The sequence below is a fragment of the Apodemus sylvaticus genome, chromosome 7 (assembly GCF_947179515.1).
Source record: "Apodemus sylvaticus chromosome 7, mApoSyl1.1, whole genome shotgun sequence".
Classification (NCBI taxonomy): Eukaryota; Metazoa; Chordata; class Mammalia; order Rodentia; family Muridae; genus Apodemus; species Apodemus sylvaticus.
Genome location: NC_067478.1, coordinates 49,170,915 through 49,195,261, shown reverse-complemented (window position 1 = coordinate 49,195,261; position 24,347 = coordinate 49,170,915). Strand labels below are relative to the sequence as shown.

The following is a 24,347-nucleotide window of genomic DNA, read 5'->3' as shown; positions in this document are numbered from 1 at the left end:
CAGCAGGATTTTTTTAAGGCTCTCACCACTCTACTCAATGACTTCACCATAGCATTAAAAATCTAAAGTTATTTAGCATAATTTAATAGTATTAACGAGATTTGTAATTGTATCCAAGGATATGAAATTGTTTGTTGTAACAACCACTTGAGAAGCCCAAAAGGCCCCAAAGAAAAAGAATATGCCAGGTCAAATTTTCAGTAGTTTTATTGAAAAATGCCTCTTTTGTTTCAGAAATAAATAATATAAGGCAGTGAAATTCACAATCTGCAGTTAAAATATAAAAGCAGCAATTCTATGTTCATAGTCTTGCAAACATTTCCAACTGCTTTGATAACTAAGAAACATGTTCTGCAAAAAAAAAGTTCATTCTAAATATACAACACAAACATGCAATTCCATTTCTGCAGAATAATCTGCAATTTGGCATAACTGTTAGTGTGTCAAAACAAGGATGTCTAAAGCGATATGGAACAGTATCCAGTTGATACAATAACTTCGGCTACGAGGCTTAAAGTCTGTGGTTGTTAAAAGAGCATTCTGTGCCCTAAAGCGTAAGAGAAGGAAGGAAAGAAAAGGTGAACCGCTGCAGTGAGTTGGTGTTCTTCTCCTTTTTTGATTTTAGGAGCAGAATGACTGGAAATGGGATGCAACCGAACTGCAAATTAGTTCTAAGAAAGCTAGAGACCCTTTCTGAATAGACAGCTGCTCTGGTTTCCAGGGCTTGCTGGGTAACCTAGAAGCTTGGCTGCCTCAGCCCACCCTGGGCGCGGTCTCTCCACGCAGCTTCTGTGAACAGCTTGTGTTGTAACCATTTGAAATGCAAAGGCACAGATGTCTACAGACTGTTGCAAGCTAGGCTGTCTGCAGAAACAAGATTCTCTACAGTCAGATAGGAGCGCTTGTGGATGAAGCGACGCGGAGAAAACCCGTCACAGAAATGACGGACACTGCTGCTCTGTCTGACCTGTGAATGAGAATCCCAACACCTCCCACCTCGATGAACCCGGTCTCAGGTTCACTGCCCAGGGCCTGGGCGCAGGGCTCGCCGCCAACGCATGTGGTCAGGGTGCTGCTGCTGTTCCGGCTCATCTGCGCCGTAGTCATCCTCATATTCCGCTGTCCTCTCAGGCTCCACAGGCACGATGAAGGGCTCGCGGTCAGGAAGGTAGGCCCCACCCTCGGGCACATAAGGCTCTGTCCGATTCAACATTACAGTTATGGCATGACTTGGAAGGTATACATGAACAGCAAAAGTTAAGTCATCACTGGAGGTGAGGGTACTCCAGTCTTAATCTCACAACCATAAATAGATGCATTGCTATTACAGTGTTCTGATTATTTCCATGTGCACATGTGCAGAGTGAATTTGGTGATCAAATAAGGAGGAGTGCCAGGCAGGGCGTGGAGGGGGGGCTCAAAGATTCAGCAGTAAATATAATCATTGCACAAAACCTGGGAAGGATCAGAGACGGGGCCAAAGAATTGTAAACACAGTACCTAGGTGAGATTTTTGACAAATCCCTAAATAACTGTTCATGACTTCAAACTTACTAGGTCAACAGATAACTTGAAGAGCTAGGGTCGTGAAGGGTATTAGGGCCTAGAGACTGTACTCGGGGTAAAAAGAGCTGTCACCAGGTTATATACAGTCCACGGTGTCCCCTAAGGCTATGTCTCCATCAGAGTTAGAGCCAATGGGTAAGGAACACCTGTGACTGTAGCCCAACAGATCGAAATGGTGATTTTAAACTTTGGTTTGAAAAATTGCAGTTAAGAAACCCAAATAAAAATACACACCCAGAATACTGAGAAGTCACATGCCCTGACACACTGCTAACAAGCAAGAGGGGAACAGATTCCATTCACTGTTATTACTGCAGACAGCAAGCAGACAGCAGGCTTTGGTGCAGAAGCGGGTTGTTGAGTTGTTACGAAATTTTAGTATACAGGATCACATACAGATCATGTACAAGCCACAATTAGTTTATTATTTACATAGGACATTTCTCTTCAACCAGGTTAATTGTCTGTCTGTAACATGGCATGTCTCTGCTGGTTAGTAGCTTATTAGACACCTTCACAACCAGGGCGCCTCCTGGCTGTGTTTGAACTTTTTAGAAGATGGTTTTCTACATTACTGCTGAAAAGCGTCAGGCGGACACCACTGCCCTCGTGTCATTCAAGTTAGTATGGAGTCTCCACCCTCCTGTATGATGCCGACCCAGTTCGTTAACCATATCTGCGGTGAGATTTCCATACAGACTCATTTTCTAATAAGCACGTGCGCAAACATCTCAGAAACAGGATTCTCATGTATTCAAACTGTAAGCAGCACTGGAGACTTAGAAAATTTGTTAGCCGGAACCTGAAACAGGTCAAAGATGATAGTTTTTAAAAGTTGAATTATTATGCAAAATATATATATATCTACACACCCATCTATGTAAATGTTAAAGTACGTATATTTATATATCCATATATTTTCAGTTCATATAGGCCATAGGGCAGAGATAATTTAAATTTGCTTTACAAAGAATTAAATTATAGTCTTATGAGTGGATTACATGGGAGTATGCATTTAGATTCATTACTACTTTTGACTGCATATAGTTATGCACATAAATATATAGATATATAGATATTGATATATCCAACTACTCATGCACTACTTGCTAGTAGCAAACCATATCAAACAGCAGTATCATTTTTAAACTTGCAAGATGCATGAGGGTGCACTAATGAAAAAGTAACCATTGATTACAACCTGAAAGCCTTTCTATCCAGACCAACATACCTGCCAAATCTCACATACCCCAAGGTCAGGCACAAGATACTTCTGCATTCTACAACTGTGCAGTACCAGAATTTCACTAACAACCCTACAAAAATATTAAGCTCCAGATTTGATAAGCAACAATTCCATGACTAGAGCAAGACAGTGAGTTCTTTCACTTGTCTGCATTTTGTTTGCTATCACATATAAATTGGATTGAAGAAATAATTTTCATATATATTTTCAGTATTCTATAACACTATTTATTTCATTTTTTAGTATCTTTGTTCCTTTGGGTAGAAATAAATAAATAAATAAGGAAAGAAAAAAAAGAAAACCTAATGAATTGATAGCATTTATTTAAATCCCCCAAAAAGTTGTAGAGAGGTTAATGGTGTGGTTTGGTAAATCCGGAAATATAGGAAGTCACTTAATATAGTCACTTAAATCCTAATCATGGAAAGTGTTTTGTGCTTTAGAAGACAGGGACACTGTTGCATACTCAAAATACAGAACTGAAAACGTTGGCATTTCCACAAGATCCCTAGATCTACCTTCCTTCAGTCCTAGGGCTCTTTATTTCTGCGAACTGGGGTCCTTACAATGGCAGCAACATACCTGGATAGCCTTGCCCATTGTACGGGATGCTGGCACACTGCGACGAATCACAATATCCAGGAGGACCTGGGGGTCCTCGGATACCTGAGTTTCCTGGACGACCAGGGGGACCAGGAGGGCCTCTTGAACCTGTAGACCCTGGTGGACCCGTTCTGGATTCGCCTTGTGGACCTAGTGTGAAGTAAAAATAATAGTAGTAGTAATAATAATAATAATAATAATAATACTCTTCCTTTCTTGTCAAAAACACATGAGGCAGACTCCAATACCCAGCTGACATCTCCACTAACAAGAGACTAGACTACATGATAAAATAATTCCTTAGGAAATTCCCAATATGGGCCAAAGAACTTCCTTGTGGTGAAATCAATGCCAGCAATTCACCACTGTACCAATTTCATTTAAGGAAAACTGATTCAGCAGGAATTAAGCCAAGCTAAAATTATCTGTAAATTATCTTCTTTGCCCCTACTCACACAGGGATGTGGATGCCTAGACTGCCCGTATGAGGCAGGCAGGTAAGTTTCTGGTCTCTGGTATATATGAGGAAAGTAACATTCTTTCTGAATAAAGTGGCACTTCAGATGATTGACATAAATGTAAAGATTTAACCACAGGATCTTTGAGTGCAAAGATCCAGAAACTTCAGAAAAAGAAGAAAACCATGAAGCAGCAAGGTGACTTGGTAAGTAAAGATGCTCGCTGCCAAGCCTGACAATCGGAGTTCAATTCCTAGGACCCACACAGCGGAAGAAGAGACCCAACTCCCACAAGCTGTCCTCTGACCTGCACATGCATTCCATAGACACATGTACCACATGTACACACAGATGATAGAGATAGATAGATAGATAGATAGATAGATAGATAGATAGATAGAAATAGATCAGATAGAGAGATGATAAATAGATAATTGATAGATGATTTATGATAGATAATAGAAAGATAGATAGATAATAGAAAAATAGATAGAAAGAGATAGATTGATAGAGAGATGATAAATAGATAATTAATAGATGATTTATGATAGATAATCAAAAGATAGATAGATAGATAGATAGATAGATAGATAGATAGATAGATAGATATACTAAAGGATTTTTTAAGTCTTTAATTAAAAAAGAGAAGAATCATTTTGAACCTAGTCAAAACACTGCATCAGACAACTCAGACAGCTACTGTTTCCTTGAAACTTATTGGAGAAATGTTGTAAATGAAAACTTGTGTCAAGTCTTCACATTTTTCCCACTCTAATAACCCCATATTGAAGAATACTAGAAAGAAAAATACAATAGTATTTGGAGAGTGTAAAGCAAACAAAACAAAACAAAACAAAAGAAGCAAACAAAATAGCACACAGAGAGTCCCGAAAAACATGCAATACTTCTTTATGTCAGACACATTCGCTATAGCAGGGAGCAAGCACCTGGCAGAGCAGCACTTTAACAAAGACCACGTCCGAACTCAACTTTTTGCTAAAAGATCCACCATGTTGGTACAAAGCTGATACCATGAAATTGCCTTTTACATGCTTTCCCAGTCTGACGTCTTAACACACCTACCTGGGGGCCCAGGCAGTCCTCGGGGTCCTTGAGACCCAGTACCCCTGTCACCTTTCTCTCCAGGCAAACCTACAAGAAATAAATAAATAAATAAATAAATAAATAAATAAATAAATAAATAAATAAATTTAAAAGGAAAGGAAAATAAAATCATGGGAAATTTTTATCATGAAACATGTTTTTTCATCTTAAATAATAATTCAAGTAACTCATTTCCTTAGTGAAAACAGAACCTAATTTTTCCCAGAAGTTCACTCCTTAAGCCAAATTCTTTCTAGACATTTGTGTAATTCCAGATTCATGGCCAAGAAACAAATCTGGCTGAAAGTCAGAGTGAAATTATTTGAAGGATACAAATATGCCTAATATATTGTCAAATAGTAATTAAAACCAGAGATTCTAGAGAAGGCCCTTCAGGTAGATTTTAGGAGCTGTGTGGGCATAGCAGTCACACCATTAGATAGTAGGGTTATATAATTCTTAAAGTAAGAGTCCTGAAACATCTGGAACTAGAAAAAGCCCATTTTTCTCACCCCCCCCCACTTTCAATTTCATTTATCTACCATGAAATTAAACTGAAACAAATATCCAAGAACCAGTGCCAGGTCTTGAATGAAGGAATAGAAAGAATTCGGACCTAATGCCCTCGGTTACTGCTCAGTTCTTGCCATAGCCACAGCACTTAGTAAGATTGGTGCCTGATTCCTTTTGCCAAGACACTACTTCCCACCAGAGCCACAAGAAAAAAAAAATCAATGGATAGAAATATCTCTACTGAGATCTGCTTGAATACGGATCCATTTTCTCACACTCCTATTTCTGGGATTACAGATGTCTCTGCACTTCAAGTTACTGAACAGGAAAAATGGTTCCCAGACAGCTCTTCTGGACTAGCCAAATAACATTGAAGTAGTGTGTCAAATTCTGCCTTCCAAATGCTTTCAACATGCTCCAATCCCCCTACAAGCAAACCCTTCCTTTATCACTGCAAAAAGCCATAAAGGCCGACCTCTTTCTCCAGGGGGTCCTTGCATCCCGGGCGTGCCAGGGAAGCCTGGTCTTCCCCCAGGCCCTGGTTCTCCTCTGGCTCCAGCACTGCCGGGGGGTCCTGGAGGCCCTGGTGGGCCAGGCTGGTTTCGACTTGAGTGGTAATCATTTGGAATCTGGTTCAGCATCTGATTGAATCTGCTCATCTGGCCTATAAATAGAAAGACTTGTTAGAAAGAAATCCAGGAAGCGAGGGGGCACATAGAGGATCTGTTTTCTCTTAGCACCTAGCTTTTGTGTTCTAATTAGTACAAACATTAAAAATGAGATCCATCAGCCACCCAGTACAAAGACACCCTTGATCAGTGGTCACCCAAAATGCTGACCTTAAGCCATAAGCTTTGTTACAAATAAGAGTTATCAAAGTGTGGTAACTCTTTGAAATACATTGCCTTTAAGTGTGTCAGATAATGTCACTCAAAAGAGAACTCCTTATTTGAAATTATGGCAGTGTCATTTCTCTAGGTACCTAAGGCAATGATGCCCAGGTTTTAGTACAACTGAGAACGACTATTAAGTGTATATTGAAAAATTATTATTTGGGGGGGACTTCGTTTCCAACACAATGATTCACTGGGTTTAGAACACGATCACAGACCTCTCTTCTCACAAGCAAATTAAGGAATTTGTGGGCTGTGTTCCTCAGGACTGTGCTGTGAGAATCACTGATGAAACTTCAGAGGGCGAGCCCTGCGTTCAAGGCTAGCCTGTACTCCATCTTCAGGCATGGAGCTGTTTGAAACATTTCCCATCAACTCTGTGACTCAAGTTCTGTGTTTTCCCCTCAGTTGCTTTCACCATAATTCACATGGAGAAGAGTTAATTACCACTGATCAGTTGTTCGCAGACTTGTCTTGCAACTGCTCGCATCATGTTCTGGGAAGCCATGTCTCCCTGGTTAATTAAATTTTAAAAATTTAAAATATTATGTCTATAACTCCAGAGTTAAATGTTTAACACTTGAAAGAAAATGAAGTCAAATTTTAAGAAATACATACCCTATCACCTTTTTCTCCTTTTAACCCAGATTGACCCTGAAACAGATATTTTATATTTTAGAAATAGGAAAAAAATGATCTAAAATGGTTGTTCTCAACTTTCCCAATGCTGTGACCTTTCAGTACAGTATGTCATGTTTTAGTGACCCCCCCAAACCATAAAATTATTTTGTTGCTCCTTCATAACTATAATTTTGATACTGTAGTTAGTCATAATGTAAATATCTGATATGCATGATATCTGATATGCAAACTCTTCCTGGTCATTTGATGTGCAAGGGGGTCAGGACCCATAGGCTAAGAAACACTGGTCTAAAATGGTGCATGGTCACCTGGACAGCAACGATGATATGAGGGTACAGACTGTTGTCTAAGAAACCAGCAACATGGTATATCACACTTAAAACCGCACTGCTAATATTTTCCTTTACTATAAAAATAACCTACTCTCCCACCAAACAAGGCCTTCTAGAGCCTTGCTCAGACGTGAGTTTTAGAATGACAACTACCAAAGCTGTGTACCATTTGCCACATAGACTTGCAACTGAAACATGTGCTCTTGAACTTGAACTGCACTTGAACTGCCACACTTTAAGTTACCATGGTTACTTAGCTCAGTTGTATATTGCGGAATACACAAAAGTTTGACATCCATTCACTTCCTGGAAGAACCAGTAAAGGACTTTCTGTCAGCTCCCTAGATAAATGTGTAGCTCATTCTTCCTCCAATTAGTTTTTGTACATTGGGTAGAAAAGAAAACAGACGTTTTTCTCTCTTAATCTTACATCCAAACAACCACATAATCTTTATCATACTCAGTCAGAAGAAGCCCATCCCTGTCCAGGAAAGATCCTTGGAGGGCCTGAACTTCCTATCTTTTGGTAGTATTTTTTTTTCCAAACTGCCAACTGCCATTACAGAAGGAGTATCCAAGTCACTAACAGATCTGATATTGGGATACTATTCCAGCCAAACCAACTTGTATCATGTCCATGGAAACCACTTAGTTCTAATCACGGCTTAGTGTAATGATTCTGATACCCTCTTAACTGACCTCCCTACTTCCTGCTTTTGCTCTTGATAGCCTATTCTCCATGCAGATGCCAGAATGAGAATTTTAAAGACAAAATAGATTATCTCACTTCTTTGCTGTAAGACATGAATGGTGAATAGTGAATTATAATTAATGTAAGAAAAGCATGTGCTTGGCTTCCTCATCACAAAAAGAATTAAATTTTTATGGGGCAAAAATATTGAATACAGAAATTTATGAAACTACAGTTACTATTTTTTATTTATTACTCCTTTGAAGTTTTTCTGACTTAATATTTGAATGTGTTCCTACTCTAAATTGTTTAAGCTTTTTGAGAAATTGATACATGGGCACTGCATCATAACCACCCTTCCACCTCCCCACCCCCAACTCCTCTCACTACTCCTTCTCAAATATTATTGTCACACACACACACTTACTTTTATACACACACACTCATACAAACACACTCATACACACACATAAACACACATACTCATATACACATTCATATACACACATATACACATATGAGTTCATTTAATGTTTCTCATATGTGCATATCTTTAGGAGTGACCACTTGACTGCCTATAGCCATTGACTACCTATAGTTCTTCATTTAGGGGTGAGGCCTTGTGAAATCCCCCAATACAGTTTGTCATGTCACCTGGTATTGTCTTGTTTAAACAACAATATTGTTAAAAATTCACCACCCATGCCAGGTAGTGGTGGCGGCGCACGCCTGAAATCCCAGCACTCTGGGAGGCAGAGGCAGGTGGATTTCTGAGTTTGAGGCCAGCCTGGTCTACAGAGTGAGTTCCAGGATAGCCAGGGCTATACAGAGAAACCCTGTCTTGAAAAAAAAACAAAAATCTAAAACAAAACAAAACAAAAAAATCACAGAAATAACTTCCCTGCCATTATGTCCATGATCTAGCTTATAGAAGCATTTTTGCTACCCTTTACTAGCAGTCAGATCTCAGGTAAAAGCAATAGGATATTTTGGGCCTCAGCTCGCCTAGATTAGCCTCACGCTAATGCAAAGAAAAACATGAGGGTGTGAAGTCCGACAGCCATTCCAAATGCTTGTGGATCTGTTAGAAACTCCAGATTCAACTGGAAGATACTAATTCAAAAGCACATGCTAGGTGTGTGATGCTATTACCATTCTTATTTCTAACCAAAAGAGTGAGGGAGAGAGAGCTAAATCGTGTATAAACTGAGAAAAGGATCCCATTAGAAAAAATAAGATACCCAGCATAAGTTTGGCCTCTGATGTATTTGTTTGTGCTGTGTTGAACCAATGGCCCTGCACAAGCTAAACTGGCACTCTAGCGCTGAGGTATACTCTCAGTCTAGTAAAGAAATTTGTGTGCACACGTACTCATGGAGTGAGAGCGTTTGCATGTACATATGCACACGTGTTCCACAGCACACATGTGGAGCTCTGAGGACAGCCTTGGTGTTCATCCTCAACCTCCACATCATTTGAGATGCGGTCTCTTCGCTGTTTGTCCACTATGCATGCCAGGTACCTTGCCTAAGAGCTTCCAGGGATCCTCCCATTTCTTCCCCCCATCTCTTTGTAGGAACACTGAGACGGTAGATACTCATGCTACCTGTCCAGGTTTTGTGTCCTGGAAATTCAAACTTAGATCCTCATGCTTGGATGGCTAGCATTTTTACCCTCTAAGCTGTCTCCCTGGGTCCCAATAAAGACTTTGAAAACTAGTCTGATGCACTAAAATCCTCAATTACGGAGCGAGGAAAAAAATGGAGTATCTGGGTATTGAGTATCAAAGGGTTAACATTCATCAATTGAGGATGAAGGCTCCCTGTACTCTGATCGTGCATTTTTATGTCTTAAACAGCATACCATTTATAAATAAAAAAGAATGATTTTGCTGACCCAGCTCTGAAGCTCAGAGTGTTTACACAGTGCAGAAAAATGTGTCTTGGCTCAAAATCCCTTCCTCCTTTTAAAGAAACCAAGGACCACAGTTTTCATCCCAGGATATTACAGCAACCCAGCAGGGGGAAGAAAAGCCTTTAGAACTACTCCCAAGTCAAATCCACCGGTTTATAGTTGTTTCAGCAGATGCGCCTACATATTTATGACTGAGATAATCTAAATATGCCCAAGCCTTAGAGTTCTCATTTATCCACATCCACAGGAGAATGGAATCAGTAGACAGGCAAAACTACTTACAGGTCTGCCATGGTCTCCAGGTTTTCCTGGTTTCCCACTTGGCCCTGTGACTCCTGGAGAGCCTGGGGTTCCCTGCAACCACAGACCAAGAAAGCGAATGTTATGACAAGGGAAAAAATCCTAGCCACAGTAACTGAAGAACTGCAGCCAGGCTTAAAACCATTTAAAAGAAGCAGAATGTCATTACACAGAAGAAAGAGGAAAGCCACGTTTTAAGGTAACATGAGGGGAGAAATCTTGGAATTTCCATCTGAGATCAATAGAAAAATATGTGCATACATATAACCAGCTTCACAATTTATAGACTACAATCTCAGTACATTTGATACAAAGGCATATTTACAGAATGAAACTCCTAAAATTTTAGTTTCTTTCCGAAACCAAAAGAAAAAAATTAAAGCTTCAAAAGACAGGGGTGGAAACTTTGGCTAGTTGGGGATTAAGAAGGTGGCTGAGTTTATCCTACTTTAGCCCCTCTTCTGGCGACTGCAGAGGAGTCTAGAAATCCTTCCTCCTCGGGGACATTCCCTAGGCTCCAAGTCTCTCCCTCCAGTCAGCACTCCTCACCCCACCAAAACCACAAGAATTTCTCCCTGTTGCTTTTAAGTCAAATTGCAAGCATTTCTGCTATATATCTACTGGGCTATTTATAAGATGATATCCAATACATTATGTTCTAAAGCCTACCACTTCCATTAAATAGAATCATAGATTTTATGAAATATTTCTCTAAATGTATGCAAAATTGAGCTCTGTAGTAAATACTTAGGCTTAACATTTATTTAAACTATCCTTACATGAAAACACATGTATCAAATAAAAATAGTAAAATCAAATAAACATATGTTCTGGAATTTTCAAATCCTGCCATACAGAAGGGGGCATAGCCAGGGTCTCTATCTCACTGTGACATCACCTGCAGATAGTTAGTTCTACTTGAACGAGTTTCAGAATTTCTGTCTTCCGCCTCTTCTACACAAAGCATAAGAAGACCCTTTGTTTAAGATGTAGATAAAACCTACCTCCTCGGAATGACCGGAATGACCAAAATGACCAGTGGTTGCTCATTAATTCTGTCCTTAACATTTAAATGTCAGAGAGCTCAGATTCAGGAGATGACCACTGAGGGACTGAGGCTAACATCTCACTAAAGAGGCAAATCAAGACCAACCAGTGGCCAAGTCAGTCTAAGATTCTTCTGAAACAGAACTTGCTGAAGCATCTGTATTTTGACACATCTGTTTTTCAGTAGAACATTTTGATTTATAAAGGAAAACCGAATAGCCTATGTATCAATATTCCCCACAGCACAGAAGGAGAAAACTCAAATCAGGTTTTCGCACACTTGTCTAGCAAAATGGGAGGAAAGGAAAAGGAGGCTGGAGACCGTGGTCAAAGCAGTGTCACCCACTCGGCTCTTACCGGTGGCCCCGGGGGACCTCTCGGTCCCATTGCACCATCTTTTCCAGTGAAACCCTGTCGTAAGAATGAAATTACAGGTTAGGAAGGAAACGAACATGTGAAATGAGGCTAAATAGATCATAAAGGATGATAGGGTCTTAAGGGCTGAGTACAAGCTGGTGCTTGGTAGCTAAGCTTTCAACCAGCATTCCAAAAGAAAACAAAACTCATTTCAATTTACATTATACTTTTACTGAGTAATTAATTCCTATGCTCATTCACTTGTATAGCTACAAGCAAAACTCGTTCAAAATGCCAAACTAATATTTTTCAAAGAAGGCAGATTCTGGTTTTTACTTCTTCAAAAGTACAGAAAGAGATGACAGGAGATTGCTTCTGCTGATTAAAGCCCCCCTCTGAAGGGAGCCAAACTGTCTTAGCTGCCCTACCCTCAAAGCGGAAAGGAAGTCTTCCACCCTCTGAGCCAGCGGAACGTTCTCCCTTCATCGCAGGGCCGAGCTATGTCAGTGTGCGCAGCAAGGAAAGGGCAGGGGCATCTCCCTGCAGGGCTGCTCTTTGGCTCCTGTGTCCACAGCTCTTTCCCTCTGTACAGTGCCAAATGACCTCTGCCTGGAGTGAGTCACCCGCTACCTAGTTAGCATTCATTCGCCACAACAGATCTCTGAAACCCAGCCGAGGACTTCTGAGTCAGTTTACTGTTTATGCTGCATTCCTCTGTCAGAAATGATTTTTGTCCCACTTTCCACAGAGAGTAAGAATGATCGGTACCAGGCAACGGCGGCTCCATGCCTGTAATTCTAGCATTTGGGAAGCTGAGACAGGAGGATTGCTGTGAGTTCTGGGCCAGCTTGGTTTTGAAAAATCAAACCGTGAAAGAATTATGATTTTGTCCATAATTATCCAACCTCTGTATTTCTTAGTCCGCTGACTTCACGAGAGTAGAAACTTAGCAGGTTTCTTTTAAGGGATTTTTAGAAATGCTCCATATCCCCCAAAACAAAGTTTTTCAGAAACTTAAAGAGATAAACTTTCAGTCTGCTTTCTGAAGGATCTAGGCCCGCTTAACAAAAACCAGACTCGGAGTCCATCCGATACAAAACCAACATTACTTCTGAGAGCCACTTAAAAAAGAAACAAAACTGTTCCAGTAGCTCTGGCGGGATGGGCTGAAGGGCAGATCTTCCATCTAAGCGGATCAAACTGCCACTGCTACTGTCTCTCTCACCCTTGAGGGAGTATCGATTTTTAATAATCTAGTCATGCTTGGAACTTCCTGGCCACCTGTTTGTTTGAAGGAACCTACCTAAACTGGGATGAGGGGGATTTAATCTGATCTCCTTCAAAGGGCTGTCTCTCGCCACCTGTAGACACCATGGTTTAACCCTTAGCTTCACCTCTGACTGCAAGCCTGCAACTGCCATTACTATATCCACCTATCCACCGGCATCACGGTGTCAAAGAAACGAGTAGTTGTTTCATATAAATATGCATATTAGACACAAGTACATGGGGTTCTTCTGTGGTCCCTCATTTCAGAATCATCCACCACAGTTCCAGTCCCACTATACCAGAAGAGCCCTTCCTCACTCACCAAGGTCCTCTGCCTCACCTTCCTCCTGCTTCCCTCTCTCACTTCCTCATAATTTCTTATTTATTTATTCATTTATTTATTTATTTATACCTTTCCCCCAGCCTTGAGTGGGGTAATCAGACCTTGTTTGCCACAGTTTCCTAGCCCACCTGGGGTGAAACCTTCCAACCAGGTGGAAGTCTCCTGTTTACCACGTCCACATTATTCCTCAGAAACAAGACTGCCTGCTGAGCTTGTTTTGAAACAAGGACTCAGCTGAAACTAAGGATGGGTCTTTACCTATAACACAGAACTGAAAATTAAACTTTGAGCCTTGATCAGAACTTTTGTCTTGGCTTCATTCTTCTCTTGCCCGCCTGTCCTGTTTCCAGTCTCCCTTTCAGGTAAACCCAGTTCGCCTATGGCTGCTGGACAGCTACCTGTATTTATTATTTATTACTTGTTGGCCAAGATCCCCATACCTACAGCCTCTCTCACTGTGTAAAACAGGGTATGGCCTCCTCCCTCAGTGCACCTCCTTTTAGCCTCTGAGGCCATGGAAGAAACATGGGAATGAGTTCTTAAATATTTTCCCTCATCAGGAGACAAGAGTGGTCTGTCCACACTGTTGGAGATGGGTTGGAGTGTCAGAGAGGAAATGTACAGGTCTTCCCACCCCTCACCCTTCCAGGGGCAGTGGTGACAGTACTGACTTCCATCTTGCCTGTTGCTAGAAGCCAGCTTCAGAACCCCGCCATCTCCATCTGAAGCGCACACCTGGATGAGTTGTGATGTGCACAGCAGGCCCTTGGCAGCAAGTCAGCCCACTGCCACTTTCCCGGTGGCCATATTCAGTTTTGTTTTGTTTTGTTTTGTTTTTTATTGGAAAGACTGAGGTACATTTGTATTCTCACTGTTGTTCATTATAAAAATTGAACAATACTGCCCAAATTCAGCATTCTCAAAAGATGTTGAAGTATAAATAAGTCACTTGAGTCTCTAAACTCCTCATTGGAGTCTATGACTTGTTCTTTGAATTGTGTGTTTCTCCCAAATGTCAGAAGAAGCACAGAAACTGAGTGATACCTCCTTGCCAGTGATTACATATATTAAGGTTAAAAAATCACACTGACAATGAGTACAGCCTTAACCCTTTTTTGCTAGTCACAGTTTAGCCTGATTGACAAAGTGCAGACAACCCTTGTCTTATTTAAACTATAAAATGCTGAAATGCTGTAAGATCTGTGGACTTTGAGCAATTCTAGCATCTCTAAATTCTTCTTATTGAAGCATCTTAATCTCTTATTGAGACAAAAGTTTCCATAGTGTTGGTGACGAAGTATAAATACCATCCATGCTCACTAGGCTACCCATTAACCTGTCCCAGAAAAGAACGGCCTTCCTACCTGTTGTCACCCTGAGTCAAGGGCAAATATGGATGCTGCTACAAGTACCAGCTCCCCATACCAGCATCAACCTCAGAAGTGGCCCTTATCTTCTAAAGATGTAGAGTTCTCCAGGACTTCAAAGAAAATGCTTTGAAAGTTAAGGCTACTTACTCTCCAAGTTATTTAAAATCTGTCTCATGATAAAGCTTTCAATTTTAGGATCAAAAGCAGTTCCCTACATCTCTTGAATGCCTTTCTGATTGGTTAAAAGCTGTTTACTATGCTCTTCAAAATATAACTTCAAAATTCTCTACATCAAAATTTCAAGCACTTCCCCCAAAGTCCCATCAATTTCTTTAAGGGAATTCAAGGTGGATCTGATGCTGGATTCTCCACTGATAACAGCTTTGAAACCTCTCACAAGATGTGTGAGCTCCACATTTCCAATCATGCAAACAGGATTGTGGGGGGCGGGGATTCTGTAATTAATACATAATTGTGGCACAAAACTTACTCTGTCTCCTGGTGGCCCCATTGGTCCTGGTGGGCCAGGTAATCCTGGGGTCCCCTACACAAAAGGGAACAGATAATTAGTGTGCAGTGATATACTATTTGTGTATGTTTTCAAACAAAGTTTGAGGACTCTAAAAAGAAACAGAAGACTATGGCCAAACACAGTGCCAGGCAAATAGACATCGGTCAGCAAAGAAGTATCAGGATGAAATGGTATACACTAGATGACTAAGAACAGAGAATGAAATTCAAGCCCAGAGAAGCACACATATGAATTACCCTTCACTGCTTGGTATTGGTTCACTTCTTTTTTTTTTTATTCGATATAATTTATTTACATTTCAAATGATTTCCCCTTTTCTAGCCCCCCCACTCCCCGAAAGTCCCGTAAGCCCCCTTCTCTTCCCCTGTCCTCCCTCCCACCCCTTCCCACTTCCCCGTTCTGGTTTTGCCGAATACTGTTTCACTGAGTCTTTCCAGATTGGTTCACTTCTTAATTAAATTTTTTCATATAATATATTCTGTTCATGCTTTGCCCTTCCAGCAGCTCCTCCCTGCTCCTCCCCACCCACCAAAGTCCACCTCCCCTCTCAAACAAATTTGCAACACTCAAAAGACAACTTTTTAAACAGATCATTAGAGGTAAGAAAGGGCAGTTTTGAGAACTCACAGTCCGGCCGGGAAGCCCTGGCTCTCCAGCATCACCTTTCATTCCCTGGCGACCCTGGAGTGGGCAGCGAGAAAACAGTTCTCAGGCATTATGAAGATTAAATTTAAAAGGAGGAAATGAGTCACTTATGAATTTTTATCACTTTATAGGTCTAGTATAGGGATTCAGAGACAAGCACATAGGTCTATTTTAAAGGAAGATGAAGAACAACCCCCCCCCCAAGTTTTTATCAACACTCACTTTCTAACCAGCAAACTTCATTCTATAGTTTCTACTTAGTGTTATGATGCTGTTATAGAATTATGGGACAATATAGCTACATTGAAAGAATATAGTTTAACAAAATTAATATGTGCATTACTTTCAGGAAGTTTCTGAGAGACTAAATAAATAGAAGTTTTTCATAGTTACTGATTGCATTTACACATCTAAAACGATAGTCATCAGATGACACCAAATGAGTAACTAGCCTTACATTCTCCTAGAAAACATGTCCATTTAGAACAAAACAGAAAATATTGCACAGAAATCAGTCCTAGTGGCTCGGGGCTGTCATCCAGCTACTCAGAAGACTGAGACAGGAGAATCACAAGTTCAAATCCTGCATTGGCCACAGAGTGAGTTCAAAACCCTGTCTCAAAATAAGAAGCTTATAAAGGGTTGAGGGTTTATTTCAATGCTAGAGAGCTTACAGAATATCAAATCCTGATACCAAAAAAATTGCTGAGAAGGAGAGATGACAAAACAAGGAAAGGGAAAAAAGAGAAGGTTCCATTTAAACATATTGTTAACCCAACATTTTCATTTACTATGGAAACATTTTATGTTTACCTGTTCTCCTGGAATGGAGAGTCCATTGGGTCCCTGGGGGCCTGGAGGACCCTGGGGGCCTGGAGGGCCAGTATCTCCCCGGGGACCTGGGGGCCCCTAAAATATATGAGGAAAAAGAGAGAAAGAGAAGGATGTAATACCTTCCAATAAAAATGTTCAGAAGCTTCTTGTCATAGCCTGAAACCATGATTACTTAGTCGTTGTAAACACTGTAAACTATATATATGTATTAAACTCTCTTTTGAAGCCATACCCTTTCGTTCCCTCTACTATGCCTTCAAAAAGTGGAATGTGTCATGAATGCACAACAAAACTTACATTTCAACAAATGTCCTGTTAAAGGTGGCTTTTTTAAGTAAAAAAAAAAAAAAAAAAAAAAAAAAAACATTATATAATATGTTCTATGTCTGTATTCACAGATTCCCATGACTTCAAATTTTACTATATTGAATCTACACTACTTGTTCATTATGTCTGAAACCAAGAATAGTGATGTAACTTGATGTATACTAAACCAGAAGTAAGAGGCCCAGGGTCAAATACCACCTCCAAGGAAATTTTAAGCAACTAGATATCCATGAATACTTGTAGCATTAAAATGTACTTACAACTGCTCCATTGATGCCTCTTTCACCTCGAGGACCTTTTGCACCAGGTCCTCCCTAAAACACACAAAAAGAACACATCTTGGTGTGAGCATAAGGAATACAGAAATTGATACGTAAAAATAGTGTTTCAAGAAGAAACGCATTCCCCAAATGACCAAATGTTTACACAGATATTTGCAAAATATTAAAGTAAAACTATCACGCCATGGCTGACCTGCAGCTCTGTGGTAAACACTTGCCTGGCATGTACAAAGCCCAGGTTCGAGCCCCAGCACGGCTAAGAAATAAATTTGTATCATATAAACACATAGGAAAAGAGAATTTGAAAACTGCGCATTCTGTGTTTCTTCTTGTTATATTTGTAGCACTTGAATAAAAAGAAAAGTGCATTTGAGAATTATATAAATTATATTCTTCAAGGAAGATACCCAAATGTTTCAGGACCTCAGAGCATGCACTTACAAAACAAGAATTCAAGGACCAACAAATAAGGCCATCGTACTAATTCCAGGGACATTTTGTGTTTTGTAATTGACCTAAAATCAAATTATTTTCTGTAACCCCTGAATCACAAAGATTGGAGTTCTCAGTATCTTTGAGTTATTCCTATATCAATAATCTATTTTTTTAAACAGCCAATGAGGTTAGAGCAACCACTTGTATTCCACAGTAGGGCTCAAGTCAGGTATTATGAATCAACCCTAATCCCAAGAGTTACACACTGATGGACCAGTGGACTTCTAGCATAACTGCAGTCTTCAATGTTTTGCTTTGCATTTTCTTAGTCTCTCATCCCCATCATGTAGTCAGTCTCAGCATTCGAGTTATTCCAAACTCTGGTACACACTCCCAGAACTTATACCATGACCATACATTTGAGTTGTCATCTTCACGTGTTACGTTCATGGTGTGTGTCTGCTGTCAGGTACATATGTTCTAAGTAAGGTGTTCTTGGCCAGCCTCCCAAACTGTGGCACTATTTGACTCATAGAAGAAAATTTAAGGAAATATAATGCACTCCCAAGCACTTATATTTACAGATGGAAACCCAAACTTGTGATTTTAAGAGAAAAACTCTTGAAGAGAGCCAATGTCATTTATTCCTGAGTGGCTAGAGAAATGCTCCAAGCACTAAAATAAAACTCTCTTATTTTAAAAAAAAAAAAAGTTATTGCATATACAAATTTGTTTGCTGGGGGGCACTTGTGCATGGCACGTATGTGAAATCCAGAGGACTGCTTGCATGAGTTAACCCTTTCATTCTACCTTGTGGGTGCTAGGGATAAGACACAGGTGAGCGCCTTCACCAACTGACTCATCTTGCCAGGTCCCTAATTTTCTTCTTGATTTATTTCATTTGAGATGTCAAAATCTATCCTAGAAATGGCTGGAAGTTCGGCAGACTCTAGCACTGAAAACACAAATGGATAAAATGTGTCTTATGGCCGCCATAATGACAAGCAGGTGACCACACCAAAGATCGTCCTCCAAAAACAACGTTCAAAACCAAACGATAGGCAACTACATCTGTTTCCTTACTGCAGGGCCTGGAGGGCCTGGAGGTCCAACGCTGTCCTGTGTGCACGTGCAAGCATTCGGAAGGGCAGGGCATTTAGCCTCATCTCTCTGAAAATTTGAAAAGATTATTTGCACATAAACTCAGTGAGACGCGGAGGGTGATATCTCCTCACCCACCAGTCCTATTGTACACACATGAGATTCTGTTTCCCAACTGGAACAAATAACTGCTAGTTAATCATAGCTTATGAATGGTCTAAGGTTAGAATTTGCTCAACTCCTTTGTGCTATACTTGAGCAAACCATGCATAACAAAGTAACAGTAATAAGATTAGCAGGAGCCCTGGTGATTTAGTCCGGTTTTCTTTATTTCCTGTTATAGAGAATGCTGTATATCTTTGAAAAATCAACTCCTATTTTGTTCAGAAAAACAAAAAGATGCAAAGCCCTTACCATGGTCTCTGCAACTCTCCCTGTCCTGGAAACCAGCCTATATGTCTCATTGAGGGCCACTGTCCTACTTTACTTGCACTATGCCCCAGCACCACCAATCGAGGTCATGTGTCTCAGATAACGAGAGCACACTGGGAGAGTTACAGCTAGAGTGTCTTCCTCTCCCATCCACATAGCTTGCTCCCTCGCTTCACTGGGTCCTCTGCTGCCTAACTCTCTTATCACTGAAAGTTGACAGCACCCCCCATCACTTCCCATGCCTTTACCTGTGACTGGTTTTCATCCCAGGGCCCCTGCTCTGCAACATAACCCAGATCATACTTAGGTTATCTAAGGAGCATTTGTTCCAGGACCTTCAGAAAATACCAAAACCTAAGGATGCTAAAGTCACTCATATAAAATACTGTAGTTTTTGCATGTAGCCTAAGTATATCCTGTGTGCTTCAGACCATGTCTAATGACTTAGTATAATATAAGTGCTATGAATAGCTGTTACATTATGCTATTTAGGAAGTAATAGCAATAAAAATGTCTGTGTGTGGTTGACAAATATCCCAGTTAGGGAAGCATTAGAGCAAAAAGTATGCTTATAAGCTCAGTAGATTCAGTCTTTTTAATATTCCCAGTCTGTATTTGGTTAAGTTCACACAGGAGAAGCCCAGACTCATGGAAAGCCAAAGCATCTACTTTTTAATTTCTCTCACTGGCTTTCACAGATACTCACTTTTTACTGCTACAACCCTGTCATATTGAAGAGTTGATGGTTTATAATAAATGTTCACTGAATATTTAATAGTATATATTTATCTGGCAGTTGTGTGCAGCTGTGCTTGCCAAAAGCTTCCTATCACCAACATTGAACTTTATCATTATTACCTACACATCACATGTATGTATGTATTATGTATGTATGTATTCCTTCCATCAAAAGATCCTTAGTAACCCAGAAAAGTAACAGCTTATTTAGTAAAAGGCTGTTAAGCAGTGGGAGGTCTGCAGTAAGTAGGTTTATCAGACACATTGACTCAGCATGAGTTTCCTGGCTGTTGCTGAGAGAATTTCCAGATATGGTCTTGTACATTCCTATCCTTCGAACAAAAGGTCACGTGAGCCCTGGCATGAACTGTGGTAACTGAAGAGCACACACACATTGCCTGTCCCTGGGCTCCAATCTGCAGCTGTTGAGTGCTATTTCCTCTCCCAGACCATTTGCATGAGAAGGGTTCCTTCTTGGGGATTTAAAGCCAGGACAGGGCTTACTCACCCTAGAGGGAATATCACAGCATCTGTCTCTACTGGTCCACACTGGGCTGCAGACAATGTCAAAGCTCTGGATTTGGAACTACAAATAACCAACAGTAACATTAGCTAAGCACGCAGGAGGAGGATTTAAGCATTTTTTTATTTATTAATCATTTTATTTGTTTACATTTCATATGTCATCCACCTTCCCAGTCTCCCTCCACAAGCCCTACCCCCACCCCATCCCCCTCCCTTTTGCGTGTAAAAGAGTTTAAACATTTTAATCTTCAGGCAAGATTCTCTCAAGAACTTACACTCATGAGAGCACTGTGATGCTTATGTGGTGAAGAAAATCGTTAAAACTGTATGTCTAAAAGAGACAGCAATGGGAACTGCATCTGACCAGCTCCTATTACTAAGTCACTAGCTGAAAAGAAATGTTTAATTGAGGTATTTAAGAACATTAGTTTCAATTGTTTAAACCACGATATTCCATTTCTGATAATGGTATAAAAGTCTGATTGCTTATAATAACCTTATCTCAGACTCAAAAAAAAAGAGAACATTAGTTCCTGTCCTTTAATTTTTGATGATATTTGCTCTAGAAATTATCTAGGGATAGCCTAATAATTTTTAAGGCACTCAACTGAGCTATTGCATTGAAGCATATGCCTCCGTCTTTGTAGAATTTAAAATGGAACTGGTTAGACAAAAAGAAAACAGCTGTCTAAGACACAGCCATTCTTTGAAAAATCTGATGTTCTCTTCCTTCCTGAAGACAAAAGGTACCATATAGGCGATTGGGGGAGAAAAAACATTGACATCTTACCATGCTATCAACTCTACAAACTACAATCCTCTGCACCAGTAGAGGGAATTCAAACTGTAAACCTAGTCAAAAACCCATGCCTGAGTAGGTCTTAGGCCCTAGGGGTGAGCTTAGTACAGCCTTAATCAGAGAAGTTACTCTTTGCAACCAACGGTGGTGAATGCAGAAATACATGACTGCTGAAGGTGCTGCGAATATATGATGAGGAGCGCTCAGTCCTGAGTGGAACATTTACACCACACACCCCCAGGGCCTCCTTCTATGGCCTTCTCCATGGCCCAGGAAAAATTGCAGAAGAGAGGGTGGAAAGAATGTGAGACGTGAAAGACAGGGATAAGAGCTAGGAAATGGCTTCTGAGTATTCCACAGCCAATGCAGCCATTTCACCATGACTATGATTGTTTGCTTGTATGGCTTGTAAGTCATTCAGGGATCCCCAAGAGGTTCATGAGGCCCTGCCTCTCCCTGTTGAACTACTAGCTACTGATAAATTTTGGGAGAAGAGAAGACATGTTCTTCAGTTATGTGACCACTGATGAGTCCACCAGACACCAGTGACTAATTCTAAACTATGGTCACATAGCCAATCCTGATTAAACTCAGTGTTCCTTCTTCTCCCCCACCCTACCCCACAAAAAGGGTGTGCACAAATTCAGGCTAACAATTATTTTGGGGGGGAAAATATTGTGATCTTGCTGGGTATATAAGCAGTTATTCGTGTTGCTTCTTTCCAGCATGACCTTGTTTTAAAAGATTATGTGTTGTTTCTTGGTGCCTGGGTGTCTTGTTATGACTACAGAAGTAAAAAAAAAAAAAGTATATGTCAAGTTCTCTGTAACAAATTTTCTGAATGTAACTTTCCACATCTTCAAACTGATTAGCAAATTAAAGCTCACTGAGGAAAAAAGAAAGCAAATAAAATTCTCTGATTTAGAAAACACCATGTCACTCTTACCATAAGGCACTAAACATCAAAAACATCACAATGCATTACTTACTGTGGCTGATTTCCTCTCTCCTTTAAGAAGTTTTCCAAGAATTTCATAGCCATCAGTTGTTATATTTCCAGCTTCTTTGATGTCTTTTTCTATAATTTCATAGCAGTCAATATAAATCTTTACACTCTTTGAGGTCACTACAATATGGACCTAAAAAGATAATTAATTTTCATTATAAAATTTCTCTCAAAAAATACAAGCTGAATTCTGCATTACTTTATACCAATTTTCTATAAATTGTGTCTTTTTTAGTTATTCTTCTCTCATACAATACATCAAGACTGCAATTTCTCCTCCCTCTTCTGCTCCCAGTTTCCCCCAAACTTCCCTCCCCATCCCAACATCCATTCCTATAAATTGTTTCTTAAACCATTTTATACCAAGCCTAGAGTCTTGGGTTGAAAAATCTAAGGACCTAGGTTTCAAAATCAATGATGTCGTATGAAATTTTACTAGCCACTGACTGCATTTCAGAGTCTGTCATCCATGAACATGGGTATAATTTCATATTTTCCTACCGTTTACTCTCACTGAGACAGAGAGGATGCAGTGCATGAAAGAATTTTGTAAACAGTAAAGCAATGATCTAAGCAGGCAAGAGTAGACCACTAACATATTTCATTCAATACAAAGGAGCTGTAGATATCTTCTAAGGAGTCAATTCTGATTCATTCACCACCATCTTTTCACTGTGTATCTTACAGCTCTCTAACATAGTAAGAGCTAGCACATCATCTATAGTCAAACCTGGAAATCAACACAATTCAAGATTCATTTAATGAAAGGTGTGCCTATTGGTTGTGTTGTATCTGCTATTGAAGATGGGGGACGTTAGGAAATCTATTGGTACAGAAAATCAGGAAAGCACTTGGATTGAAGCAAGGAAGAGAACGATTGTGGGAAGTATTGGCTTCCCACTTAGACTCATGGTTCCCACTATCTCAGCACAAATACTTACACAAGAACTTGATTACTGTGAAGTCTAATAGATAAAAAAAAAAGAGGGGAAATACTGCTCTGAAGCAGGTAGAATGGGAAAAATTTCTGAAGGTTTATTTTAAAACTAAATATTTTTCCTGCAAGGAGGCCACCACCAAAGAACTGGCTCATAACATCTGTGATAAATAAGAATTTCATGTTTTTATATACAGTGATTCATAGCTTACTAAAAATAAAGTTTAAACATCCGTGAGATAATCAACTAACACTGAGCTCAAGAACATCCCATAAGCATTTCCAGGATATTTAGTATCTAATAAATAATTAAAAAAAGTATTGGTTCTTATGAACAACCACATGAACAAATGTTCACAAGGGTTATTGCAAAATCAAAAGGATTTTAACTTGTAGCATTCAAAATACACTCATCTTTCCCTGAACCATAAATCAGCACATCATAAGAATACATTTTGCTCTATTTTCTTCACTCTTCTACTGTATTTTAAATGTATGCAAATCACATTTCAGCATGGATTCTTGATCTGTGGATCACTGGCCAAAGAATCAGCATCATGGTTGCCTGCACTGGGCCTGAAGAAGATTGACCTGTCATTAATCAAGCACGGATAAGGAGGACTCACAGGACCAGAGCCTACCCTGCTTAAAAGCTGGCTACGGCAGGGATTGTCTTCACTATATACTACACATGAGTATTCCAGGCCACAATGGATACTTTGAAACTCATGGTCACACAAACTGCTCTGCTTTAATTCAACTTCATCTCAAGATAAAACACAAAGACATGAGTGTGAGAAAGGGCTTTGTGAAGAGAAGTTGGACAGATGGGAGTGGGAAGGAGAGAAAGGGGGTGAGAGGTGAGAGTAACCCCGATGGCATCACATACATATATGAAATTTTCAAGGAAGAAAACTCATAAAGTTATATGTCAGTCATCCATATGTCCTTGTGGAAAAAGTTATATACTTGGGTAGGGAGGGTTACTGGAGAGACAGCTCAATTGTTAAGAATACTTGCTGTTTTTCTAAAGGACCTGATTTCCGTTCCTGGCACCCAAATGATGGCTAACAGCCACCTGTAATTCTAGTTCAATAGGATCCGACA

General features: G+C 40.0%; 1 protein-coding gene across 2 annotated transcripts in view; it reads right to left on the bottom strand.

The window, feature by feature from the left end:
• Positions 1–209: 209 nt before the first annotated feature.
• The window catches only part of Col12a1 (collagen type XII alpha 1 chain), a 120,947-nt gene continuing 96,809 nt past the window's right edge, over positions 210–24,347 (bottom strand). Inside the window, exons 52-66 of one of the 2 annotated variants that reach the window (XM_052187756.1) lie at positions 22,287–22,436; positions 20,482–20,559; positions 18,786–18,872; positions 17,247–17,300; positions 16,639–16,734; positions 15,808–15,861; positions 15,139–15,192; positions 11,667–11,720; positions 10,245–10,316; positions 7,002–7,037; positions 6,831–6,897; positions 5,966–6,154; positions 4,957–5,025; positions 3,395–3,565; positions 210–1,197 (exon numbers count right to left, since the gene is read on the bottom strand). In XM_052187756.1, the coding sequence (XP_052043716.1) occupies positions 1,019–1,197; positions 3,395–3,565; positions 4,957–5,025; positions 5,966–6,154; positions 6,831–6,897; positions 7,002–7,037; positions 10,245–10,316; positions 11,667–11,720; positions 15,139–15,192; positions 15,808–15,861; positions 16,639–16,734; positions 17,247–17,300; positions 18,786–18,872; positions 20,482–20,559; positions 22,287–22,436 (1,410 nt within the window). In that variant the 3' untranslated portion in view covers positions 210–1,018. Of the gene's footprint in view, positions 1,198–1,970; positions 2,369–3,394; positions 3,566–4,956; positions 5,026–5,965; positions 6,155–6,830; positions 6,898–7,001; positions 7,038–10,244; positions 10,317–11,666; positions 11,721–15,138; positions 15,193–15,807; positions 15,862–16,638; positions 16,735–17,246; positions 17,301–18,785; positions 18,873–20,481; positions 20,560–22,286; positions 22,437–24,347 lie in introns of those variants that run through there. The other variant, XM_052187755.1, reaches the window with a different exon arrangement.